Source organism: Lolium rigidum, chromosome 4 (genome assembly GCF_022539505.1).
Source record: "Lolium rigidum isolate FL_2022 chromosome 4, APGP_CSIRO_Lrig_0.1, whole genome shotgun sequence".
In the NCBI taxonomy this organism is placed as follows: domain Eukaryota; kingdom Viridiplantae; phylum Streptophyta; class Magnoliopsida; order Poales; family Poaceae; genus Lolium; species Lolium rigidum.
Window position 1 is genome coordinate 70,487,819 of NC_061511.1, and position 25,710 is coordinate 70,513,528.

At 44.8% G+C, this 25,710-nt stretch overlaps 2 protein-coding genes across 2 annotated transcripts; both read right to left on the bottom strand.

The window, feature by feature from the left end:
• Window positions 1–1,420: 1,420 nt before the first annotated feature.
• On the bottom strand, window positions 1,421–9,653 carry LOC124647219 (L-type lectin-domain containing receptor kinase SIT2-like). Its single transcript, XM_047187188.1, has 3 exons — window positions 8,030–9,653; window positions 7,705–7,936; window positions 1,421–3,455 (listed from the first exon to the last, which is right to left on the bottom strand). The coding sequence occupies exons 1-3, from the start codon at window positions 9,651–9,653 to the stop codon at window positions 1,421–1,423; spliced, it is 3,891 nt and encodes a 1,296-aa protein (XP_047043144.1).
• Window positions 9,654–15,801: 6,148 nt separating this feature from the next.
• Window positions 15,802–20,042, bottom strand: LOC124707971. The gene is made up of 12 exons (XM_047239662.1): window positions 19,933–20,042; window positions 19,623–19,829; window positions 19,001–19,084; window positions 18,774–18,892; window positions 18,591–18,692; window positions 17,966–18,085; window positions 17,802–17,867; window positions 17,659–17,725; window positions 17,492–17,545; window positions 16,820–16,912; window positions 16,402–16,434; window positions 15,802–16,312 (listed from the first exon to the last, which is right to left on the bottom strand). The coding sequence occupies exons 1-12, from the start codon at window positions 20,038–20,040 to the stop codon at window positions 16,214–16,216; spliced, it is 1,152 nt and encodes a 383-aa protein (XP_047095618.1). The 5' UTR covers window positions 20,041–20,042; the 3' UTR covers window positions 15,802–16,213.
• Between the last annotated feature and the right edge of the window lie 5,668 nt (window positions 20,043–25,710).

Below are 25,710 nucleotides of genomic sequence, written 5' to 3' on the forward strand. Positions count from 1 at the left end.
TTTTCTTTTGGTTGATTATTGTTGCGACTTTAGTTTTTCCGTGATTGTAATAAGTGATGGTATACTGAGACTTGGATCTTCATTTTTAATAAAAGAGGCCGTGTGCATCTATTGATGCAGAGGCTGGAGCTTTGCTCCTTTATCGAAAAAAAAAACATGTTCAATGATGAAGCGTGAAAATTGTATTGGTCTACTTTCTAATAGATTTCTCACCTGTTTTTTCTAATTAGTAAATGTTGGAGTGAGAGGGAAACATCAACAGTTCACACATAGGCAGGTAAACAATGACGTATGGATCGGCCTTCAAGAAGGATGCACGCTTGTCACGCTTGGAATGCTGAGAAAATGCTTCAAATGAGATTGTGGTACAATAAATAAGCTAGTATGCAAACAATCAGAAGTTCACTGACCCCATCTTTACCTCTTTTATCATGGATCCTTATCATGTCTCTGAACTAACACTGATTGGATATGCCACATATTAAATTCCTACATATATCTACTTCCTGGCTGCATGCCTTTTTATCATGGAAACTAGGGTGTGCAGTAGCCTCGCTATTAGGGTTCGTCTAGGATTTGGAATAGATTACAGCAGTGAATTAGAGATACAACTGTTTCTGATTCAAATTACAGGAATGGGAATAGGGTGGTACAAGAAATGGGACAGGGAAGCCAGAGCCGTTTAAGCCTTGATCCTTCTACAATTTTAGGGTATTCTGCGTGCCTTCCTGGTTGCGCTGCCTCCCATATTTGTATACTAGGCCAAGCCAGAGCTGGCATGAGTATTAGAAATATTTAACATATTTCAAACCATACTTGATAATTTTATTGTGGTTCCCGTAGCAACACAAAGGTTCTCAAATAAAAATTCCAAATCATAGTAATTTTGAACCAACATGTTTGTTACGACAAAATACTCAAACGACATTTAAGAAACAAAAAGATAGAAAACGTATGTAGTCATCAAAATAAAATGTTCAAACGGTTCACAAAGGCAAACTGACAACTATATTTTTTATATTTCTAGGCTTGGATCCCGGCCCAGATAAGCGATACAATTATGCAGTGAGAGGAATATGGGCTAGGCCACAGACATCGGGCTGAAACTGTAATAAGGTGAATAAATTTCCAGCGTGAGATGGTGGAAAGTAGGCTTTGAATTGTGAGTTTCACACTGTGCTAACAAAATAATGTTGAGTGGAACGAAGGTACAAACAGAAGCTCTAGTGAAAATAAGCACATCAAGCTACAACAAAGGGCTTATGCATCTAGTAGGTTTCACTCCATTGATATACATCCCCTGGTAGCATCATACTAAGGCAACTAATTTATCGTCCATACAATCACTCATATATAACACACACCACTATTATTTCAGATCCAGATACATATTCATATATCACACCACAAACATAGGTCATCATCGCCCCCCAGAGAGGTCAGAAAATGTGCCGACGCTTGTCGTTAAGTCTGTAGACGACATGATGGATGGGCGAAATCCTCTGTTTTGCATTATGGACATCATGTTGAAGTTAAAACGTGTGGGCGCCAGCTCGGGTAATGTGGTCTCTCCACTGAGGTACTCCATGACTTGTTTCATGCTAGGCCTTGCAGTGGGTAACGGATGCAAGCACAAGAGCCCTAGCTTCAGCACCATGCTGGCCTCGTCCTTCTCATAGTTACATTGGAGTCTAGTGTCCACAGTTTGCAAGAGCGTCCCGTTGTGCCAATGCTCGAGTACCCAATCCACCAGCATAGCGTCTTTGTCTTCGTTGTCTTGCTTGATTGGTCTCTGTCCACATGCTACCTCAAGAAGGAATGTGCCGAAGGCAAAAACATCCGTAAGAGGAGAAGCCTTCCCCGAGCGTAGCAGCTCCGGGGCTAGGTAACCCAAGGTGCCAACCACATGTGTGGTTTGTAGGTCGGTACCATGATCATATAACCTTGCAAGGCCAAAATCACCAAGCCGTCCATTCATTTCACCATCAAGGAGCACGTTGCTTGCTTTTATATCTCTGTGTATGACAACTTTTTCCCAATTCTCATGTAGATAGAACAAGCCACATGCGATCCCTTTTACGATCCCAAACCTCTGGGTCCAACCTAGTGTAGGCTTGTACTCTTCACAATGCAGATACTTGTCAAGACTGCCATTCGGCATGTACTCGTACACCAGAATGAGCTCATCTTTGCGCCGGCAATAGCCAAGCAACTGCACCAGGTAGCGGTGTCGAAGGCGGCCAATACTAACGACCTCAGTGATGAACTCCTTCATCCCCTGCCTTGACTCATGGGACACTTTTTTCACGGCTACTTCCAATTTGGATACTGGGAGTACTCCTTTATGTACTTTCCCAAAGCCTCCTGCTCCTAGGAGGTTCTTGTCCTTGAATCCTTCTGTTGCCTGGTACAATTCCTTGTACGAGAACCGATGTGGCCCAAACTCCACCTCCCAATCCTCTCGTAGCTCACCGTACCTCCGATGCCTTTGTACGAGTAGGAAAATGGTGATTCCCATGGCTGTGATGAACGTTGCGGTGGCAATGGGAAGGACGATCTCCAACACATTAGATCGAGCCTCCCGATGGGCACGAAGCAACTTGGGCAAATTGGTGATGTTGATTGCCGGAGCAGGGCCATGCATGGCAAAGCTCCAACCAAGCACGGAGTATAGTGTGCTGAGCGAGCCAGAGGAACCCGAGAAGCCAAGAAAAGATAGGTTCTGGAGCACATCGGAGAGGTTGGCGGTGGTTGTAAACAATGGTCTGTGAGGTTTGGCAGCACCGAGCGGAGCCAAAGTCGATACGATCTGTGTGGTCTGCGCATCATATTCGACCCACACTTGCATGGGATCCCCACTATTCAGAGATAAGTTTGTGAAGCTACCAGTGTCGTCATCATAGAAACCAGCTGTGTGGGATTCAATGGAGATCAGCCCATTTATGTCGATGCCAACATGGTTGCTGTCGATGTCCTTGAACTCCCCGTTCCCGAAAGTGTCGAGCTCAACCACGAAGATGTGGTTGTCGGGTCTGCCGTTTGTGGAAGCGTTGAAGAGGCCTAGGAAACTGCCTGGCATGGCGCCGGAGAAGTTCCTGCCCGGAGCTATGAAGAAGGCCATGCCGCCACTGCTTTCTTTGTCAAATTCGGATTGGACGGCGAAGACGAAGGAGAGCGAAAAAGATTGTACCGTCCCGCCACGGAAATGCAAGGGAGCCCGGTGGAAGGCGTAGCCTATGATGTCGGAGCTGTTGGTCAGCTGGAGGAGTCTACCAGGTTGGACCATGGCGGAGCCATCCAGGATGATGTCGGCTGCTTGGAAGCCGGAGTAGACGAATGACTGCACCTGTGCAGTGCACGGAGCTAAATGGTTTGGACCAAGGGAGAGGATCATGAGGCACATGAAGTACACAAGGATGGATGGATGAAGCTTGGCGGCCATGTCTACAGCTAGGCTGCAAGTAAGTACATAGAGGGGAAGCAATATGGATGGAAGTGAGAAAAGTTGTTTGCGGTGTTCGGCAGCTACACACGTACAACGCAGTTTATATTATTACCACTTCATCAAATCGTCCCAAAATCAAGTGCATGCCACATATCCCATCTGAATGCGTGGCCTGATAATGACATCATGAGATGATATGTTTTCTTGAGTTTTCCTCTCTTTTTTCTCTCCAATGGAGACCACAATAACATGCCACTAAGGAATTTGTCAGCGCAGCCTCTAGGTCAGAACAAAAAATGACGCATGGCAGCAAGCCTTTTCAAGTTGAAGGGCAATAATTGAGGAAGAATGTAAAATTTGAACTGGAATTATTTGCTTGGTATCTTTGACCATACTGGAAGTTGGATCGAGTCGATGTCATTTTCCAATCCCAAATAATTTCTTACGCAGAATACTAACGCTGTCAGATATAATTATATCTAAAAGAAACTATGGATGTGGTAGGTCCGAACAAAAATGACGCATGGCAGCAGGCCTTTTCAATGGCACTTACGGAGCAAGGGGACAGATCAGTCACAACTGCGTGTGATTTCAGGTGTTCCAAGCAATCCATCACTGTCCAACATTTAACTGCAGAAAACAAGTAGGATTAGCAGCTGGTCTTTCATCTTATCTTTATCAGTAGAAACTTCCGACAAAACAAAATATACTCTGCTCTACTTAACTTCTTGCACCAGTCCAATCCAGGTGGCATAACAAACAAATTTGATCTTTCAACCTGTGTTTAACCGTACAACTTTCCAGGCCAATCCGGTTAACTTCCGAACAACCAAAGTATACATGGACAAGAATATACTCAAGAACACATATCTAATATAGGAAGCTCGCACACCTGCCCAGGCATCATTTTCAGGTCAGTTGAATCTCCCAACATGTAACTTCTTAATTTCAGTTGTACATTGGATATCATCTCAGCCTTTGGACATCTATATTGTATAAACTGGCATGGTTGTGGTATCTAGAATATAAACAGTAATCTGGACTCTCGAGACTCCCCACTCCGATTGTTTGACCCATAGAAGGGGTGTGTTACAGTCAATCTCGGATATCCCTTTCCTCCTCTATTGTAGGGCCCTACTTTTGAGTTGGAGAGTACCATAGGCAACCCGTGTGCAGACCTAGGTGATTCCACTTAGGCGTCCTCGTAGACATGTGGCAACAATGTCTTGAAAGTGCGGAACATCATTGCATGTGGTAACATTGACAATGGGCATACACATGCCGCTGGCAAGGGTCGCCAAGTCGGGATGGCACACAAGTGGGACATGAAAAACGATAATGTTTAGTAGGCGAAATTAAATATGAGAAATGTGAGGACTTCTATTTTCCCTACAAGTTCTCTATCTCCTCATTCGTCTTTTCAAATACGATATGACCAAATATGTATATGTTCTAGTGGGATCGAGTAGAAGGGCGATAATTGAGGAAGAATGTAAATTTTGGGCTGGAATTATTTGCTTGGTATCTTTAGAGCATCTCCACTCGTCTCCCCGAACATGCCCCCGGCTGGCTTTTTTTCCATCCGGACGGCGAAAAATGGCCCAGCCGCGCCCCCGGTTCCTCGTTTTTCCCCGGATTTGGGCCTTCATCCATCCGGCGAGTCCACGCCAACCCTAGCCTACCGGGGCGCGCTCGGGGAGTCCGAACGAAGCGAAAGCGCGAGAAACGCCGAGAAATCTCTCCCGCGCTTTCGCTTCGGCTTCGCCGCAGAGGTGGACCCGGCCGGTCAGCGGCAGACGCATCGTCTTTCGCGCGCAGTAAAGGCTGCCGCCGGTCAGCTCGCCGCGGACGCGTAGCATCCACGCGGCATTAAATCGCCGGCTCCAGCCCCGCCTAAATACCCCGCTCGCCGCGACGCGTAGCACCACTCTCCCCTTCGACGAGATCCATGTCGTTCAACGAGGAAGACGACGCGGCCAACAACGGCTTTCCCCGCCCGTCGCTCCACGCGTGGGAGGGGCACCTCCTCCACCAGGCGGGGTACCCCTGCCCGCCGGACACGAGGCCTACCGGCGGCGGGTGGCGGCTAAGTGCGGGCGGCGTGCCAATCCCGCCGCCACCCCATGGACAACTCCTCGACGCCGCCATCGAGGAGGTCCGGCTGACGCTGTCGGACCAAGACCGCGCCGAGCCACAGTTCCACCCCGACAACTACACGGCGTGGAACTCGTTCTTCCTGCGGCGGTGGGAGCGGGAGCTCGCCGCCTACGACGACCCGCCGCCTCCGCCTCCGCGCAACAACGCCGCGGGGCGCCGGCGTTGGTGGAGCGCGCCAGGTCGGACGCTCGAGGCCGTCCTCGAGCACATCAAGGGCCGCAACTATCCCGTTCTGACGATGCCCCCGCTGTCGAGGGCATCGGCGAGCCACCGCCGGTGAAGCTCCTGGCAGCCACGGCGCATGGCTGCCAGCTCCTCGTCGTCCGGATCGGCGTCGAGGTCGACGCCGATCTCCAGGTCGGCGCCATCGTGGGCGCCGGTGAAAACGGAGCCGCCTTCCCCGCCGAGCAACCGTGCGCGCAGCGGCGGCGGGATCCTCATCCGCGAGCCCTCGACGACACGCGGCCTCCTCCGCCCCAAGCGCGAACCAGTCACCTCCGGCGAGCGGAAGCACAAGCCGGCGAAGGTGAAGGTGGAGGAGGTCAACGACGCCGAGGACGCCGCGATCCTCGAGGCCGTCATGGCGAGGTCCCTCCAGGACCTCGTCCCCGCCGACAACGCCATGCCCCTCGACCAGGCATGCGCCTGGTCGAGAGAGCAGTGGGAGAAGGAGGAGGCGGAGCGGCAGGCTCGGCTCCTCGAGGACGTCGCTCGCTACCGCCGGCCTGCGACTCCTCCATCTGGCGGCCACGTCCCCGTCACCGACCTCGACGCGGAGTCCGATGACGACTGGTACAAGCCATCGTCGTCCCCGCCGCGCGACAGTGGCCGGTGGGGAGACCCCGGCCAGGGCACCAGCAGCCAGGCGCCGACGGCGCCACCACTTTCCAATGATGGCGGCGACGGCGACGAGGACTACACGGTGTTCTACCGCCATTTCGGCATGTAGAGCGCCGTGTTTTAATATTTAAATTTGTATTCCCCCGGCCGAAGTCGAAATATATTCGAATTCAGCCTCCATGTATGAACTTCGCCCTCTATATAGTAAATATCGTTAAATTTAGTCTAAACTCAGTCCTTTTTAGCCGTATTTCGTCAAGCTTTCGTTTTTCAAATTTAGATCGGCGTCTTCGCCTGAGATCGCGGCTGGGAAACTGGTCCTCCCCACGCCAATTTTACGTCCAATCCGGACGAAATTTGCCCCGGATTTCGGCGTGGGGGGGCTCTTAACCCCATACTGGAAGTTGGATCAAGCCGAATCCCAAATAGTTCCGTAGGTAGAATACCCTATCAGATACAATTACCAAACAAAAAACTATGGATGTGGAAGGTGAAATCAGCATAAAAAGATATATCAGCATTTGTGTACGCCTACGATGGAAATATGTATCTCAATTCCGTGTGCAGTTCTTTCCAACTATGCAAACTTTTGAGTCAACTTTGATCCGCACAAAATAGCTTTTTATAATTTTCTCGGCAAGGTCAACGTCATACTAACATCCACTTTGACATTTCACAAAGTTCCTTTTGACAAAGTTCCGAAGGAACGCTGCAGATATCCACAGCGAGTAGATTGTTTTGGTTCGTATTCATATTTGTAAATCATTTTGTATCTAATTTATTTATATTTTTCACCAGGTCTTCGTACTGGTGTATCAAATTTTCGATACCACGTAGGGGTCATATATGACCATTAATGTATTTAGAATTTAACATATTATTTGGTGCACTGCTAAAACCCCCAATAACCACATGCATATGAAGGATATCATAACTAGAAGAAGACTGGGAATAAGGTAACAAGCCTGGGGTTTTACAATAGGGGTGCGAGCCTACTAACCCGGGAATACGTACAATAGAGGGGTACCACCTCCTTGAAAAAGATATAAAGGAGGTACATCAGTAACAAAACAAGTTTTTCATACAAATATTCAGAAGTTCAGCGGTAGAACCCACATAGCAGAAATACAGTGACCAAATTGGAGGATGCTGCAGAAAAGACCCCTGCGCTTACGAGGACCAAAAAGGCCGGCCAAGGCACAGGTCATCTTCCACTTGAGACAATGGATGCTGCACCATGGCTTGCCGTGGAAGAAGGATACAGCATGACGTATGGGTCAAAACCTTCATTCTGCATCGCAGCGAGCATCTCGAAGTTGGTGTCCACTGGTAATGATGGCTCTGGTGTTGCGCAGTCACCGTCAAGGTACTGCATTACTTGGCGCATGGTAGGCCTGGCGTCCATGAATGGGTGCGAGCATAGTAGTCCTAGCTTGAGTGCTAAGTATGCCTCGTTTACATCATATTCACCATGGAGTTTAGTATCCACCGTGTCGACGAGTGATCCATTGCGCCAATGCTCAAGGACCCAATCAACTAATATGGGATGTTTTCCTCGTATATCTTGGTTGATTGGCCGTTGTCCACAAATGACTTCAAGGATGAATACACCAAATGCAAATACGTCGGTAAGAGGGGTTACCTTTCCAGTGCGTGCTAACTCAGGAGCTAGGTAACCTATGGTGCCAACCACGTGCGTGCTCTGTGGATCCATGCCATGGTCATACAACCGTGCGAGACCAAAATCACCTAGTCGGGCATTCATTTCAGCATCAAGGAGCACGTTGCTTGCCTTGACATCTCTGTGGATAACAATTTGTTCCCACTCCTCGTGAAGGTAGAGCAATCCAGATGCAACGCCCCTGATGATCTTAAACCTTTGAGCCCAGTTTAGAGTAGGCCGCAGGTCCCCATGATATAAGTATTTGTCAAGACTTCCGTTGGGCATGTACTCATACACCAGAAAGAGTTGGCCTCGTCGCCGACAATAGCCGAGTAACTGCACGAGATTACGGTGCTGAAGCCGTCCTATACTGACAACTTCAGCGATGAACTCCTTCATGCCTTGCTTCGACTCATGAGATACTCTCTTCACGGCTATATCAAGTTTTGATTTTGGCAGCACCCCTTTGTACACTCTTCCAAAGCCACCAACCCCAAGCAGGTTCTTGTTCTTGAAGCCTTGTGTAGCATAGTACAGATCCTTGTACGGGAACCGGTGAGGTCCAAACTCAACCTCCCAATCTTCCCGTAGCTCAGCATACCTCTGATGCCTTTGCACAAGTAGGAAAATGGTGATTCCCACGGCGAGAACAAAAGTGGTTGTTGCTAATGGCAATACAATCTCCCGGACCTTGGACCGAGGCTTGGAACCAAGACGGGGAAGTCTTGGCAATTTTTTCATGTCAATAGCTGGCGCAGGCCTATTAATGCCAAAGCTCCAGCCAAGTATGTAGTGCCGGCTTCCATCCCTGCCCGCCGAAGACCCAAAGCCAAGATATGCGTCCTCGGTGATTACCATTGAGAGGTCGTAGATGCCGGAGATGAGAGCCCTTGCTGGTTTGGCCACGCCCACTGGAGAAATGGTCACGTTGATTCGTGTCGACTCCCTTTCGTAATCGATCCAGAGTTGCAACCCCTTGCCACTGGTGAGGTTCAAGGTGTTGAAGATGGCAGTCTTGTCGTCGTAGAAGCCAGCGGTGTTGGACTTATTGGAGATGACACTGTTGATGTTGATTCCGACATGGTTGGCATCGATGTCGTGTAGATCCCTGTTGTTGACGGTGTCCAACTCGATGGCGAAGATGTGGTTGCTGGAGTTTCCCTGGTTCACACTGTTGAAGATGCCGAACCACTGCGTGGGGAGAGCGGATGAGAAATCCATGCTCTTAGCGATGAAGAAGGCCATGCCTTGGCTGGGCCGGTAGTTGGGGTAGATTGCGAATACAAAGGAGACGGAGAAGGATTTTATGGTCGTGCCATTGGGGGATTCACGGAGCCGCAGAGGAGCAGGGTAGAATGCATGGCCTTTCAGAGTCTCTTGGCCACTGGAGAGATCAACAAGGCCGTTCCGGGTCACCGTGGCGACGCCATCCACAGTGATGTTAGCTCCCTTGAAGCCCGAGAAGACAAACTCATCTTCTCCAGCAGCCAAGACTGCTAGGTTAAGTACTACTGTGTTGAAGAGGAGATTTAGAAGCAGCACTGACATGATGATGGTTGGAATTTGGATCTCCTGGCGATGCAAAAAAATTCGTCATTATATAGTCTCTGCAGCTGAGCTGATGAGCTAATTCCTTGCTTGGTGACACAACTATGGTGACTTGTCAAAACCGGCACGAAACATTCATTGATTTCTTCAGTGAGGCTTTTTGCCCACATTCAATTCAACACGACCACATAAGTACAGCAGTCAAGCTTGATACACCAATTCACGGAGAGGACAGCGCATATTTGCTAGCTACTCGATATGATCCGCTTGTTTCTTCCCCTGTCATAGTCGCTGTTGCCATCTGAGTCACCGTCATCCTCTGGTTTTAAGTCTTCGTTTTAGAAAAATAAATACTCAACAGTCGCTATATACTCTACCAGGTCAAAGGTAAAATAGTAAAAAAAGTTTAAATACACTGTTTTCCTAAGGACAAGTCTTGCATAGACTCAGTGCTAAGTTTATTTTTTTATAACCAATTTAAAAATGTCCTTTTCTATAAACACATATTTTTCCATGGCCGCCGCCCAGTTTTTTCCAGTCCTACATCATTGTACAATGCAGATAATGTTGGTCTTCGCGAAAAATTTGTCTGGCAGCCTATAGGTAACCTAACATGGTCTTCCCATAAGTATATATGGAATATCTTATTTTCGGTATATGTTAAATGTTGCATGTACACATCACAATCAAATAGTATGCATTGAGTGTATAGTGACAGCCTATAGGTAACCTAAGACTGTCTATGATAGGGCATGGCACAGGATTGTGACAGGCCAAAGCCGCCAATGCTTGATCGATCCAAGCTCTCTTGAATAAATTCTAGTGACGCACTGTCCACCACCTGTCCGTCCAGCACATAGGACATGGGCGTACCTATCATGGATAGTTTAATTGCGGTCCAATGTCACCAGCAGAGAAATATGTCTCCAGCTCGTACCTCAGCAGAGAATTTTTCAAGTATTTTTATTTATTCGCAAAATTTTGACAAGTCTATGAGTGTATACAATAATTTTTCAATAATATGATGCTTTCACATACCTAAAATCAACAAAGAGTGCTCTTTGTTGGCTAATTTTTTTCCAACGAGAAGGTTAGTCGGCCAATGGTAACAGCTGTGAGTGGCCAACAGGTCATCATTCAATCAAGTAGCACCTTGTCGACTAACATTTATCTGATGGGCCCTCTGTTAGAATCTTATGATGAAAATTGTGCGTACTGTTCGTTTTAACGTGTGATACATCATTTCTGCAATACATCTCCATGCAATACATCTCCATGCATAACATGTGATAAACATACCAGTTTATCCATTTAAGCCTATATGTCGTGCTAAACTAGATTGATTCATAATCTGATTTTGAAATCAGTGACTGATTGTGAACGCAGCACACGCTGACTTAAATAGAAATGGACAAAAAATTAGTACAGTAAAACAAAGCAAGAATGCAGAACTATATCATGCAGCATCAAAAACTGTAGTTGGACACCAAGAAACAGAAGGTGTGACCGACCTGCGGTTTGTGCTCCCTGATGATGTGAAAGAGGCGCTTGTATACTGTCCAGCTGTACTCCTGCGGGGTGCGAGCTTCGTCGCCCCACCATTGGGCAGTCAAAATCACGACCCTGTCGACCCCCGCAGCCTTTTTTAGTTCAATTCAGTCCATATTCAGTTCAGAACGAAATACCTTTTTAGCTCAATTCAGAACAAGAAAACTATCCATCGCAGGTCTAGAACTGGACTAGGTTATAAAAATAAATCACTAACTTTCTCAAGTTAATACTCTTTGCAGCTCAAAAGGTAGAGGGTGACATGGGCTTCACATTCAGATGAAAAAGAATGTGACATGGAACACTATTTTTCAAGTAGAACACTAATTTTCTCCAAAAAGGAAACGTAGCTATACCCAAGTAACACTATTATTTCAAGTAGAACAAAGACACGGAGTAGGCAACAAAATTAAACATTATCTTGCCACAAAACAGTATTCAATGGAAAAAGTAACAAGTTCTAAGTATTGAAATGTGCTAACCGATTAAGTATTCACATATCAGATGGTTACCCTATATTGCCAGCTTCTAGTTGATAGAAAAACAAATGCTGAAAAGATCAACACAAGTACACAAGCACAAAAACATATTTTAGCAATGGCCATGCAGCAATAGCTATGGTTGTATTTCAGTTCTACATTTCACTTAGCTTGGCAATAATATAGAGAATTGCATTGCAATAAGATCGCCAGACTAATAAAGAAACATACAATCTCGATTTTCTCTTATACTCCGTATATCTACTCGGCCAAATAATCACATGAATAATATTACAGTAAACACATATGGATTTTGTAACACAAGAGGGATTACCTGCAGTATAGAAACTTCTGTAGGGATAATGTGTCTTGTTATTCTCGCATCATATTAAGAAACTTATAACATGTTAAGAAACTTCTGTAGGGATAATGGGCCTTTGGTGCCACATCGAGCCAAGTTGGAACACAAATTCACCAATATACGTAGCCAGAACAAAATCGCATTTGAGTCCTCATTATACCCCAGCATTTTCGCCAGTTTGAGGTCACTATGCATTCCCTATGGAAAAAGACTCTCTAGTTGAATGGATTTCTGTAGCAGCACCCATTCGACAACACCATCATAGTTTGATTTCCTCTTCCACAATTGGATGCTCAGTTTTGATAGAACTGCAAAGCAAAGGCCACCATCATTTGTCCGTAAGAGCTGAAAGGAATAGCAGACTGTATAACGGGCGTTCACTGGCTTCCTGATCATATCAAGGCTCTGCCTTTCAATATCAAACGCAATGATGCCCACTCCACATAATGAGCAGCAAAATGCATTCCCAATAAGCACGCTCTCTCTTCTCTCTCAGAAAAAAAGCATGCTCGACCTTACGGAAAGAATCGCATCCGTAGTCATCGCTGAGACAATATCTCCCCATGCACCAGAAGCTGATTTGTAGAGGCAAGCAGATGCCTGTGTGTGTCCAATATGAACAGCCTCGACAAGCAATCGCCATGTGCCAGACCCAAAAAGTGTCCCTTTCAGCGTTGTCGAGCCCATGTGGAAAAGGCACGCGGTGCTGCTGTCCGGTGAGGGGATCCCATACGACGGCCTCGCGCCCCGAGCCATGGATCAGCACAACGAGGCCATGACAGCAGCAGAGGAACTTCTAGTGGTGGTAGGATCTTCTGCTCTTGGGCACGGCAAAGCACGCGGCCGGGATGCGGTCAGGCTTCATGCCTAGAAGAGGAACAAAGTCATGATATTTAGGAGTACTCCCTGCGAAAAAGCCCAACAGATGAGACTTGCAGTGGTGTTTGCGATAGCGTCTGAGAACTCGGGGTCGGAGAGGATGCTGCGCCAGCGCATGCAGACGAGGGAGGCACAGGGGAGGGAGGATGGCTTTGGAGGGAGGCGGAGGAGGATCTTCGTCAAGCAGGGGCACCAGTGCCGGCCAGGAAACTAGCATTGTCATCGTCGAGGACCTTGGACCAGGGATCGTTCGGTGTTGCGGAACACCGCAGCCGCTTGGCATCCACACATGCCATGGTTGGGATGGTATCACCCCTGAAACAGCAGGAAGCAACAAATAAATGCAATAATCAATGGGCATACTTCTTTGATCAACATAGGTGCAATACATATCAAATGTAATCAAGGTACTGATTACTCCGGCCAATGTGTGTCGCGAAATATCCAACACAGAGCAAGCATACACCATGCATTTTCCCCTTAGACACAACACACACAAACTGCTATAGGCAGAATGAAGAAGAATTGGGTGGTCTTACCCTGAGGAATCTGAGCACGATCCATCATATATCACCTCCCCCTGTCGCAGAACCCTCTTCTCTGTCCACTGTCTTCAGCAAAGCGAGGTGTAAGCAGGGTTTTGTTACAAGGGGAAATCAAGCAGTGGTTGCGTAAAATGAAAATAAAGCTACAGTTTGATGCAGCATACACAGCCCGTGCTGAGAGAAATTGGGCTTTGGTCAGGAGGAAAAATGTATCTAGGGTTTCCCGCAAGAAAATATCAGAGAAGAAAAGGAAAGAAAAAACTAGAAGAGGAGAGGAAGGAGAAGCGGCAGCCTGACCTCGAATCGTTGGTGGCTGTGAGACGAAGGGGCTGAGGTCGCCAGCGGCGCTCGTTCGGATCTGGCAGCCGTTGTGAAGTGGAGACACTGGCGACTGAGCCTGCGCTGATGAAGGACAAAGAGGCACCTCGAATATCTGCTTGGGACGGAGTGGCTGAGGTCGCCGGCGGCGCCGCTCACCGCCGTTCTGCCGTGGGAACAGGGTACTGAACGGGGAATAGGCCAGCGTGGGCCTATTTGTGCAGTCTAATTTAAGCCCAGCCCAGTCTAAGAGCTGAAGCCCATCTATAAACTCGCGGAGCAAAGCACAGGATTTAGCCCTAAATAGAACCCTACACACGAGTTTCTTTATTTTTTTTCTTTTTTTGAACAGGAAAATGTCAAAGGATCTATTTTTTGTTTGGGAGTAGTTTATCATGTGTACCACGCGATAAAGGCCAAAGGATCTTGATACTGCATTCATTCCATCGGTGGGATACAAATTACAAAATGGTCCAAAAAAACATAAGTTTTTACTAGGACATGCAAGCTTACGACCCTAAAAATTAGCGACAAAAAACAATCCTCTGGCCGGCTAGGCCACCGGGAAGGAGGATAGAGGAGGTAGGCACATGGATGGAGCTCTCAATCAAGGAAAAGAGGGAGGAGAGAATGACGGGTTAAATGAGGACGGAAGGTAGCAAGAAACTTTGTTACGAGTTCTTGGACGGCCCTATCCATTACGACTCAGCTGCCTACGTCCCTTATATTGCCTTTTTCTCAGGGCTGCTACACTTTCCTGCCAAGGCCGGTAACCAAATGGATTCCCATAGCCTCGCAGGTAACTCCATGCCCCGCAAAGGTCATGGTTGTTCCTAACATTTTGCGGCTAACATGGGGACCACCGTGTTTACTCTGTTTCGAGTAAGCGTTCAATTCAACATAATCCCACCAGCCCGACTTACCCTTATCACCAGTTCATTTTATAAGAGAAACATTAAAACTATAATATACTTGTGTATATCACTTCATTTTGTTTTGGAAAAGGAATCGAATTTACAATTAAGGTCTAAGTATTCACTGTAAACTCTGCCAAAGTGGAATGCTCGAATTTACAGTTCACTTTTGTCCCTCTCCCTTTTGTCAATGTATGTCTCAGTTTTCTTTGATGAAGATACAGATGGGGTTTGGGTGATCCATTTCAAGTGCAGATAAAATATTGAAAAATCAAATTTTGCACAAGACATATATTGAAGATAGAAAATAAATAATGACAAATTTTCTCTTTGCAGATACATCTAAGTACTAAGCTGGTGCGTTGCTATAGGTATTTTTTAATTAAATATAGTTATTCCAAAATCCTGATTGGAAACCTAACAATCCTGTCACTCGATTCCACTAAACCGAAACATTTAACACACCTCAAGAAAATCTAGTTGACATGTTCCCTTCTTATCCCCACCAACCTCGAGAGAGCTTCCATTATATTGTGCACCACCCTTCCACCCCGCGGCCGACGGTGCCCGTATCTCCCTCGACTGCTACTCTGCTAGTGCCTTCATGGTCGCAGGTGGTGCCCTTACCTCCCACGGCCACTATTGACCAGCGGAGGCTCCTTCGCAGCCACAATCTTTGCCCTTAGCCAACGCGGCCACTTCCGACCGCTGCAATTTGCATCCATAGCGGACGCAACCACTGTCGCGATATTTCCATATGGGAGCAAATGATTCAGTAGTGAATGGCTTACTCCAAGAAAATTCGAACTGTTTGACCACAGTATATCCATAAGGTTAACACCTGGTGTTAGGGCACTGCATCTAAAGCATTTCTTTAAATTACATTGTGAAAGTAAATCCTTTTATTGAAATTTAAACATATATAGGAATCAACCAATTGTACTCATGTACTCCAATTTCTTGTATATTTAAAAAAGTAATCAATTACTAACTTCTGATTTAAAATTATCTTGGTCCACTAACACAAGAATTAATTTGAACCTCAAGGATTTAGCGTGCCACCCTACCTTTCACATTGCGCTGCCAAACATTGTTCAACCTTGCATCTAAATTATGAGATGCTTGTTTTGAGGTTAAATCTATGGCAGAAAAGTATGTGACAAACTGGTTTTTTCTGTAATACTTACGATTAATAGAACTGCACATACATATGCGTTGTGTCACTATACAACTTCAGCTAATGGAGAACTGAAATTAAATTACAAGATAGTGTGCCAGCCCCTGCTTAGTAATAGTATAGGTTCTTGCTCCGTTTCTCCGTGTACTAATCTGTGCCGTCCCACTTGTTCTTATAGCTCTTGAGGGCAGACCGGTGTGTGTAAGTCAGCAAAATGCCTATAAGGCTATAACTAATTGTTTTGCTATGAGGCCCAACATGTTCTGCTGTAACATGATCTCAAGTCCGATCTTGAGTCTTTGGGCCTTTATCTCATGTCAGATCTTTAATCCAAAGTATTCAAGCTTCGAAAGGATCCAGCCACTCATCATCTTCCCTTACAGCTTTATCCCACCGTTCTTTGAACTTTTCCAGCTCAGCTGACGATTTCCTTCTAATCTATTGAAATAAAAGAGGGACGCAATTGGCATTAGAAAATATAAAATGAAGCACATTGATTTAGCAAGAAGAGAACATATGTTACGCACTTGTGTCCGTAAATCCAAAGATCTTCGAGGTATCTATATCAGGAAAGAGAAAAGTCAGCAACAGAGTAATCGAATGGATTTTCATTGTTGATCAGGTGATAATAGTAGGCTTAGAGCAAGCAAGGCTAAAATGGGCACCAACTTCTATTTAACAGGAAAAAGGAACCAACTTTGGGAAGGCGTAACAAATGAAAGTAAAGTATTCTTGCTTCTTTGGCATGCAAATGATCATCGAGCTAGATATCAACTGATGCTCCTTCGTTACCACTTATTGATTCAATTTTGTAATTTTAGAGAAGAAATCGGACAACAAAAGATGTTCATTCTCTCTATAATTTCAGTTCATATCAGAATGTCAACAAACATATATCCAACATAGCCACATCATTTTTTCAAAAGAATATGATGATAAACAGACCTTGCTGCTATGTGATGGTCCACCTAATGATGGTATCCCTTGATGGACAACATACTCACTGTCAATCACACCAACCTTCTCAGCTCGGTCACCCTGAAATCACATGTCACTAGATGTATCAGTGTTTTGGTTGCTTTTATTATTCAACAAACCTATGCTTACAACATTCATCTTTATTGACAGAGATGCTAGCTGTAATGTAAAGTTGAAGAAAAACAACATAATAATTAAAAATAGAGGAACAAAGCTAAGCTATTGGTACTATCAGCTACTCCCTCTGTGCTAAAACAAGTGTCTCAATTTTTTCTAGATACGGATGTATCTATAACTAAAATGCTTCTACATACATCTCTATCTAGACAAAAGTAAGACACTTATATTGGAACGGAGGTAGTAGAAGACTAAAAGCCATCTTGAAATCATTAATCCATCAATCTTATCATTATGTTAGGATAAATAGCAGCTAATAAGAGGAAACAAGCACAGTAGTTTGCATATAACATATTAACATCTCTGCTTCTAAGTTACTTTGGCATGTTGAGAAATAACATATGTAGGCATGTAACACCGTGTCCTTGAAAATGCAAAAAAAAAAAAAAAAAAAAAAAGAACTGAAATAAATTTTGAAGTTTCATAGAGCAAACCGACGTGAATTTGTACTATCTTAAGTACCTGAGCACAATAGCCGAGCTTCATGTCCAAGCCCCATCCATGAATCAGGTCATTCTGCGAGATCAGGACATTAAAAGTTGGATGTGCTATTAAGATTTACAACCTTCCAGTCACACTTAAATATGATCATACGATGTATTATCGAGCAGGTTAGTTAGAATCTGTACCTGTATTAGATGCCATACACATTTCCAGGCTGCACGAGAAAAAACTGGTGCCATACCTTCAACCCACCTATCAAATAATACAAGTTACGATACCATAAATCAACCGAGGCAGTTTACTGGAAGACGATAAGCACAATTTTTACCCTGTGCATGGAGGTCCTTTACTGTCATCAGAACAGTTCATGCTTGGACGATTGTCGTATACTCTCCTACAGAAACAGTAAATAGGTTATCGAGTGCACAGGAAAGAGTTGAATATGGAAGTAAGTCATATCTCGGGATGTGAGAATTAGAAAGACACGAGCACCTATGCACTTTTGTCATCTTGTTGCGGATTGTGATCCGATGGTGGATATCTGTTGATAGATCAGGGTCCAAAGCAGGCTGTGTGATTTCTAAGCCTTCAGAAACCATTATATCAAGATACCTAGGAAGAGAAACATGGAAAATGAAAAGGCATCTTTGAACAGAAAATGCAACACAGCAAGACATACCCTCAGAAGCAACGATAACCAAAACAAGCCGATAGCTCTCCACTCCAAGTACATTGTCAATAAAAAGCATTCATTTAGGAGTTTCAAGATAACTCCATAGCCCCAAAATGTGCAGAATAAACAGTATTTCACAACCCTTGTCAAATCGTTGTTTCATCATTACTCAGGCCATAAGGAAAGGAGGCCCACAGTATTCTAATTAAACATGTTCTGATATGGTTAACCTGGAAGATGAGTTTCGATCACATAAAATACTTAAACCGTGAAGTACATCAAACTTCACAAAAAAAATACCTAGAATAGTCGGGGAGTGTGGTTTTGTCAACAAACAGGTAATTTTACAAGTATGTAGCTTATGTCACTAAACTTTGCTACGATGACGTCCTAGTCAACATTTGAAACCAAAAAGATCATTGTCGGCATGATGAAGTCCCATACCTCCGCGGATCGAATTTCTCCACTCCAAGGTCTTCATCCCATAGAAAGATGAAGTCATAGATAGCCACGACACTAGGATGCAGAAAACGCTTGGCAAACCACCTGCAGCAGGGACAACGCTCATATCCACAAAGCGGTGATACCTAATTCGGCAAAACAGACGGCATGCTATCTGGGGTTTACCATTTTGTCTGGTTGGGAGCAAGTACGTGTATGGCCTTGTCACTCCACTCAAGACCACGCCAGCCATCCACGTTCCCATCGTAGTGGAACAGCATGACCGTGTAGCTCTCATTGAGGAACTGAACAAAGTGAACGGTGAACACGTATCAGAACAGAACAGATAAACCTTCCTTCACTAAGAAAATACAGTTTGATGTCAAATGGAAGAATTTGGGATGAACACGGACCTTACGGGCCATGGTGTCCACATTCTGCATCTGCTCAATGCCCACTGCCATCGCCAGCAGAGCCTTGTACCTATCGTTCTTACTCTGCAGGTACAAAGGAGTGGTGTACATTAGCAACAGAGTGGCCTAATGAATCGGTCACCTAGAAGAAACTTTTTGCCGGGACAACGTAACCTAAGCAGTTCATAAATTAAGATGTCAGGATGCTGGCTGGTACGTCTGGGATGAAAGTTAAGAACCAACAGGGGTCTGGCTTTCATTTTAGCATGGTCTGAGCTGAATGAATCAGCTAATCACAATAACAGTAGAAAGACTAACAAACCTTTAGAGGCAGCTGTACAGTGATACCGCGAATGGATTGGTCCCAGTTAACCAGTTTTGATACGCTAATAACTGAAAATATGTTGTCAACACATGACAAACACTCACGCTCTTTGTTTCGGCACGCTTTCAGCTAACTGAACGAAGCTACTGAACGATGGTAATAACCTTTAAGAGTAACGGAAATTCAGACATTAAGTGGCACCACCGTGTGCGTGTGGGATTAACTGATGAATGAATCACGGTAACCGCAGGAGCAAAGGTGTGGAAGCCAGTGGGGTTAGGTAATCTCTCACCGCACCTTGGCGCTGGTTTTGGTTGCGGCGCCGGCGGAGTCCCAGAGCGGGCGGAGGTACATGTCGGAGCTGGTCTCGACGATCCCCCTTGGCAGGCCCTCGGCGCCGGTCTTGCGGCTCCACCTGCCCGCCGATCCTCCGCCCCGGCGACCCCCTTCCCGCCGCCGCTGCGTGGCCGTGGCGGCGTCGAAGTCGGACCTCCCGAGATCCACCTGAACGGCAGCCAGTGTCAGTCAGTCAGTCCGCAACTCAGACTCAGACATACACCGACAGACTCGCATCAAAGATAACCAGGGAAGCTGAAAAAGATGGGACCTTTAGGTGGTGGTACTGAATCTGGAGGGAGGCGACGAGGAGGAGGGTGAGGAAGGCGGCCAGGTACCCGCAGCCGCAGGTGGCGGCGCGGCGAGGTGGGTACTTCATGCCGCCGCCGCCGCCGCCGCCGCCTCTTGGTCTGTAGCTAGGCGGAGGAGGAGAAGATTCTAGAGGGTTCTAGAATGGTGAAGATGGGGATGGAATGTGAGCGCGGCGCGCGCCTAATCTAACGCCGACGATTGGAAGAATGGACAAACAAAACAAAATCAATTCATTTCCGAATCGGGCTGGTTTAATCTTAATCAAATCTCCTCGTACGCTTTTGGAAGGTTGGTCGGGTTCACGAGTGGGTGGGTGGCTTTGTCGTGGTGGGATAGCCCCACCTGTCAGCCAGCCAAAGTCGGTGCCTAAATTAATCGATTAAGATTTAATTAATTGTGTACTGTAGTGGGTGCAAGACACCTGTCCCGGTCAGTTTCAGTGTGCCGAGCTTAAACGAGTGCATGACACCTGTCCCCGTCACTGGCCTTTTTTCCACGATATTATGTTCTCCTTTCACTAATATTCAATATTCTCAAATATTTGTGACCTTTTTTATTTAATATTCTCAACCGTCCACCTTCTAATTGATTATACTTCTTCTGTGATTCCATATGAAGGACCAGGTGTAAGTGTACATTGTCTCTGTGTGTGCTTTTGCTAATTAATGATAAGTTATATGCACTAACTTTTTTTAAAAAAGTTTATATTAATGAATACTACATAGGTAATGCTTGAAATCCATGTGTTGGATTCAAGTGTGGATGCCCTTTGTATAAAGGTTTACCTTAAGTTTTGTCATCAAGATCGTCGATTTGAAAAGTTCTTGTGTGGAACTCAATTTAGCCATGCTCTACCTTATTTGTTAATCAATGGATGATCAAGATATTTATGAACGAGATATTATGATAGAGCTTAAGGAGATACAAGTGTAAGGGTATATTGCCCCTATGTGTGGTTTTGGTAATTAATCACAACCCCTATGGACTAATGTTTTCATTAATTTTATATGAAATAATATTCCATATGTACTACTTGTAGTTCATGTGTTGGATTCAAGTCTACATGCCATGATGATAAAAGATATACCTTGGGTATCGACATCAAGATCATCGATTTGAAGTCATATATGTGATAAGATCAAGAAGAAGAAATGAAGATGGAGTTCTTATGTGGAACTCAACATTAGCCATGCTCTAGCTTATGTGTTAAGCAATGAATGATCAAGATCTTGAGTGCTTGATTCCAAGTGAAGAACTCAAGATATGGCTCTAAGTCGGTGTCATGATAGGCTCATAAGTTGAGCTATGGTTGACTAAGATTTAGAGCATGCAAACAAATGAAGAGTTCTTTATACACCTCAAGATAGTATGATAGAGCTATCCCTACAAAAAGTGAAAATATGGAAACTAGTGGGGGATGATTTTCTATTATTTTTAGAGGTGCAACACCTCAACATGAGAAACCGAGAAAATCACCAAACTCGAAAACGCAACAAGTGATCTATGCGAAATTCGTTTTCGAAGAACTAGAGCTTGTCATGAGAATAAGCACAAGCTCTAAAACATCACATGGATAAGATCCAAATAACAACCAAGAAAGATGATGCAAGGATGCAAAGGTTTGAGCTCTCTCCGAACGATACGATCGAGTTACTCACTCGAGAGCCCTCTTGATAGTACGGCAACTAAACTATAAACCAGTCTCCAACTACACTATGAGACCGGTGAGAAAGAAACCCTATCAAGAGCAAACCTTATACTTGCGCATTCCACTTGAGCTTGATGACGACGATCTTGACCTCAACAAGATGGAACGCCTTTCTTGCTTGTGCTTGCTTGACGAAGTCTTGTAGATTGCTCCCCATAAACCACCATGGGAGAGCTTCTTCTTCGGCGCATCTTCACATAACCATGACCACCATGTGGATTGCTCCCCCATAATCCACCATGGGAGAGCTTCTTCTTCGACGCATCTTCACATATCCATGATCACCATATGGATGGCTAGACTCAAGCAAAGGATCTCTTCGAGATGGCTCATCTTGAACTTGCACATCATTTCTCCATGGTAAGCTTCAAGCTTATGAACTCTTCGAGTTGGCTCATCTTGAACTTGCACTTCATCATGTTGATGTCTTGAGATAACTTGAGGGCTCACTTCATCTTCATCTTCAAGATATACTTGACACTTGATATCCTTCATCAATTTCTTCTTATTACAACCTTGAAGCCAACATATGGTTCAAGCATTGCCTATGGACAACTCCTACAAATATAACTCAATGCAAACATTAGTCCATAGGGATTGTCATTAATTACCAAAACCACACATGGGGGCTCCATGCACTTTCACTTAAGCTTGCTTCCTCTCCATTCCCTCCTATGATTCTTGCATATTCTTGGAGGATTTGAAAGAGGAGATCTAGATCTACAACCTCATCCAATCCATTCCTCCTCTAAGTGAGGGGATCTCTTGGGATCTAGATCTTGGTGTCATTAAATTGTTGATTTCCTCCATTGTTCTTCCTCTCTAATCTCATCCTAGCATTTGTTGCTTTGGTGAAATTTGAGTGTGAAGGATTTGAAAACCTCTAGTGTTCTTGCTTTGCATCATTGCATAGTGTTGAGCTCTCCACCACGATTTGGTCGAGTGAGAGACCGTGAGCTTGTTACTCATGGAGGGTGACCTCCTAATTGGCTTGGTTGGTGTCCCGGTGACCTCTTCGTGACAGATTGTGAAGGGGCCCGGGATTCTCCTTCGTGGAGCTTGTGAAGTGGTTGTGGAGCCTACCATCTCCGGAGTGGAGGAAAAGCTAGCCATAAGGAAAGAGCTATTCCTTCGTGGGATAGGCTTGGAGAATAGGGTGAGCCTTTGTGGCGTTGGGAAATCCTTCGTGGGATCCCCACCCCTCCAAACGTGACATACCTTCTTGCAAAGGAAGGGAACACGGGAATACATCTTCGTCTCTGCGTGCCTCGATTATTTATATACCCGAGCTTACTTTTCTTTTGATAGTCATCGTGCTTGAAGTACATATATCTTGCTATCACTTGTGCTACATATATGTTGTGCCTATCTTACTTAGCTCTAGTTGTTGTTGTTGCACTTAGGTGAGCCTAGCATATTTAGGATTTGTGCTTGTAAAATAAACGTTAGTTTAATTCCGCATTCTTACAAGCCAAATCCGTAAGAGTTTTTTAAAACGCCTATCACCCCCCCCCCCCCTCTAGGCGACATCTCATCCTTTCAACAAGGCTGACCAAAACAAAGAGTGGAGATTGGATTCAAGTTGATCAACTCATGAAGCATAAAAACGTACCACATAAGATCATATGATCTTGCGGTATGGTAAGCTTTGTCAGTTATACTTCATGAACTAAGCTATTATATATGTGCCTTTGTGTTTTCTATATGGGTTACGTTTTTTTTCCTTGGACATGCATCAAAAGTAAGATCTCATATAGCTCATAAGAGGATAACATCAAGTGATGACCGTTATCAAGTTATGGAGCCTGAAGAAACTTCCACTCCTATCCTTCGTAATCTTGGTAGAAGAAACACAGAGAACCCTTAAGAAACTCTCAGTAGACATGTGTGTCAAAAGTAGAAAATGAAATTCATCATAAAAAATCCTCATCCTTGTGTAGCCGAGGGGTCTTCCGATCTGCTCATGTGTCCGACCAATTCCTCATTAGCAATAGCACAAACACATCCATGGTTTATTTCATCAGTGATCATACTATAGCTTCCGCCATATTCACCTTGCAGATTGTTAACCACTTGGAGATAGTCTGAAACCACAACGACATGCTGAAGGTATAAATCAGCTGCTAGTGCCATTGCCTCCATGCATGCCATGACCTCCAGGGCCGGAGATGGCCTTGATCGCCAATGCCGATGCATTGCGGAACACACCATATGTCCCCCTAAAAGAGCGCCTACATAACCACCAAATTTTGTGTTGGAAACGACCGCATAACGTTGATCTTCACGAACCCCTATCGTTGTGGTATCCATTTTGGACGGACGGACATGTTTAGCTATAATTCTATCATTCGAAATCCTGGTAGAAGAAACTCTCAACAAATACGTGTGTCGACGGTGAGAACTGGAATTCACCATAAAAAATATCTTGCTCCTTGGGTACCAGATTGCTTGCATTGCCACTACCGTTGTTACGAACTCCTTAGGGGGTAGTGACTCCAGCATAAGAAGCAAGCATTGCCTTGCCGAGGGGTCTTCCAATCCGCTCATGTGCTCGACCAACTACTCATTAACAAGAGTGGAAACACATTCAGCGATCGTACAATCAACTAGTGAAAACCCCGCACGTTGCTGCTGATACTTAAGCAAGAAATTTAGAATGTATATGTAGTTGAATAAATGAAAAAATACATTTCATAGTGCCAACTTGATCGACATAAAAATACGTAATTGTTGATTCAAAATTGGGTTGCACATATGTTCTACAAAAGGTAACACAAAATTTTTAAGAGATAATAATACAATTAAAATTGCAAGAGAAGGGTAGGTATGGCCATAGCAGTTTGGTGAAAACTGAAGAACAGGCAAGCCTTGAATTTGATGGTCACCTCTGGTGTTGTCAAGAAAATAGTGTAGTGTGATAGAAAAATTGTAACCTAATCCGCTGAAAGATACACATTCAGAGAGACATAGGCTGCAGAAACATTGATTAAAGGACAATCTATGCATGCTTTTCTACCTTGTGATACCAACCTTCGACAACATCAGAATCATTTGTACGTTTTGCCATCCACTTGAATATTTTGTTGAACACCTGCAATGCACCAACTATAAATAGCCTATTGGTTGATCTACCATGTATCATATGTAGAAGAAAAATCAGACTGCTTAATCTGACTACAACACAGTCAAAGAATATTAGCAAGCATAGAGGCTATGAAATATTCTGCAACCTTGTAAATTTAAAAATAACACCCATCCATTGTAATGATATTTTGAAACAAAATCTCTCACAAAGCTAAAGATTAGTTGCAGGGGGCATCATGTGGTTTGGTTGACGCCTAAGCACTTGTGGCGGACGTGGGTGTAAGCACGGATGAAGAAGCTCCTGTCCTGGAATTTGAATGACCAACTATGACCCGTATGAAATGGGAAAAGAAAAGCTCTTGAGCTGACTGGATTGATTCCTTGGAGGTCAAAGCAATCTTGGACTGTTTTCTTTTGTGCTGCTGCTCAGGTCGATTGATCCCCAAGGTATATATAGGAAGGATGCAAAGAACCGGAAAGACAGATCGACCATAGCATAAAGGTAGTGGGGAAGAAGATAAAGAATTAACCGGCCGTTTGCATGCCTTTCCAATCAAAGTGTGGTCGTTCTTCTCCAGGATAGTGTTGTGATGATAGAGGAGATGGAAGGGTGGTGATGGGCCTTTAATTAGAAGTAAACTGAACTTGTAGTTATTTGCTAGTAGTGGGATTTCACGGACATGTCATGCTAATGGTTGATAATGGGGTCTTGAGTGGGTGAGTGGGATGTACATGAAGCTTAAAAGCACCTAAAAATTAGTTTGGCTGATGCACGGTGTGGCTGCATGGATAGGACGATCCGACGGGTAAAAATAATTGTGATGATGTGGCTACATGAGATATCAGCTTGCAAACATTAAATGCATTTTAGTGGGAACGAACTTTATAGATATTATAGATTAATGAGTGTCTCCAAGAATCGTACTCACTGCAGATAGAGCATGA

Coding starts and splice junctions, on each gene's coding strand:
- LOC124647219 (XM_047187188.1), bottom strand. CDS start 9,653: ATGTCAGTGCTGCTTCTAAATCTCCTCTTCAACACAGTAGTACTTAAC. Junction 7,937..8,029: donor ATTCATCCTTGAAGTCATTT/GTGGACAACGGC, acceptor GATCACTCGTCG/ACACGGTGGATACTAAACTC. Junction 3,456..7,704: donor TTTGACCCATACGTCATGCT/GTATCCTTCTTC, acceptor ACTTACTTGCAG/CCTAGCTGTAGACATGGCCG.
- LOC124707971 (XM_047239662.1), bottom strand. CDS start 20,040: ATGAAGTACCCACCTCGCCGCGCCGCCACCTGCGGCTGCGGGTACCTG. Junction 19,085..19,622: donor CAACCAAAACCAGCGCCAAG/GTGCGGTGAGAG, acceptor TTGTACCTGCAG/AGTAAGAACGATAGGTACAA. Junction 17,868..17,965: donor AAGATGACAAAAGTGCATAG/GTGCTCGTGTCT, acceptor CTGTTTCTGTAG/GAGAGTATACGACAATCGTC.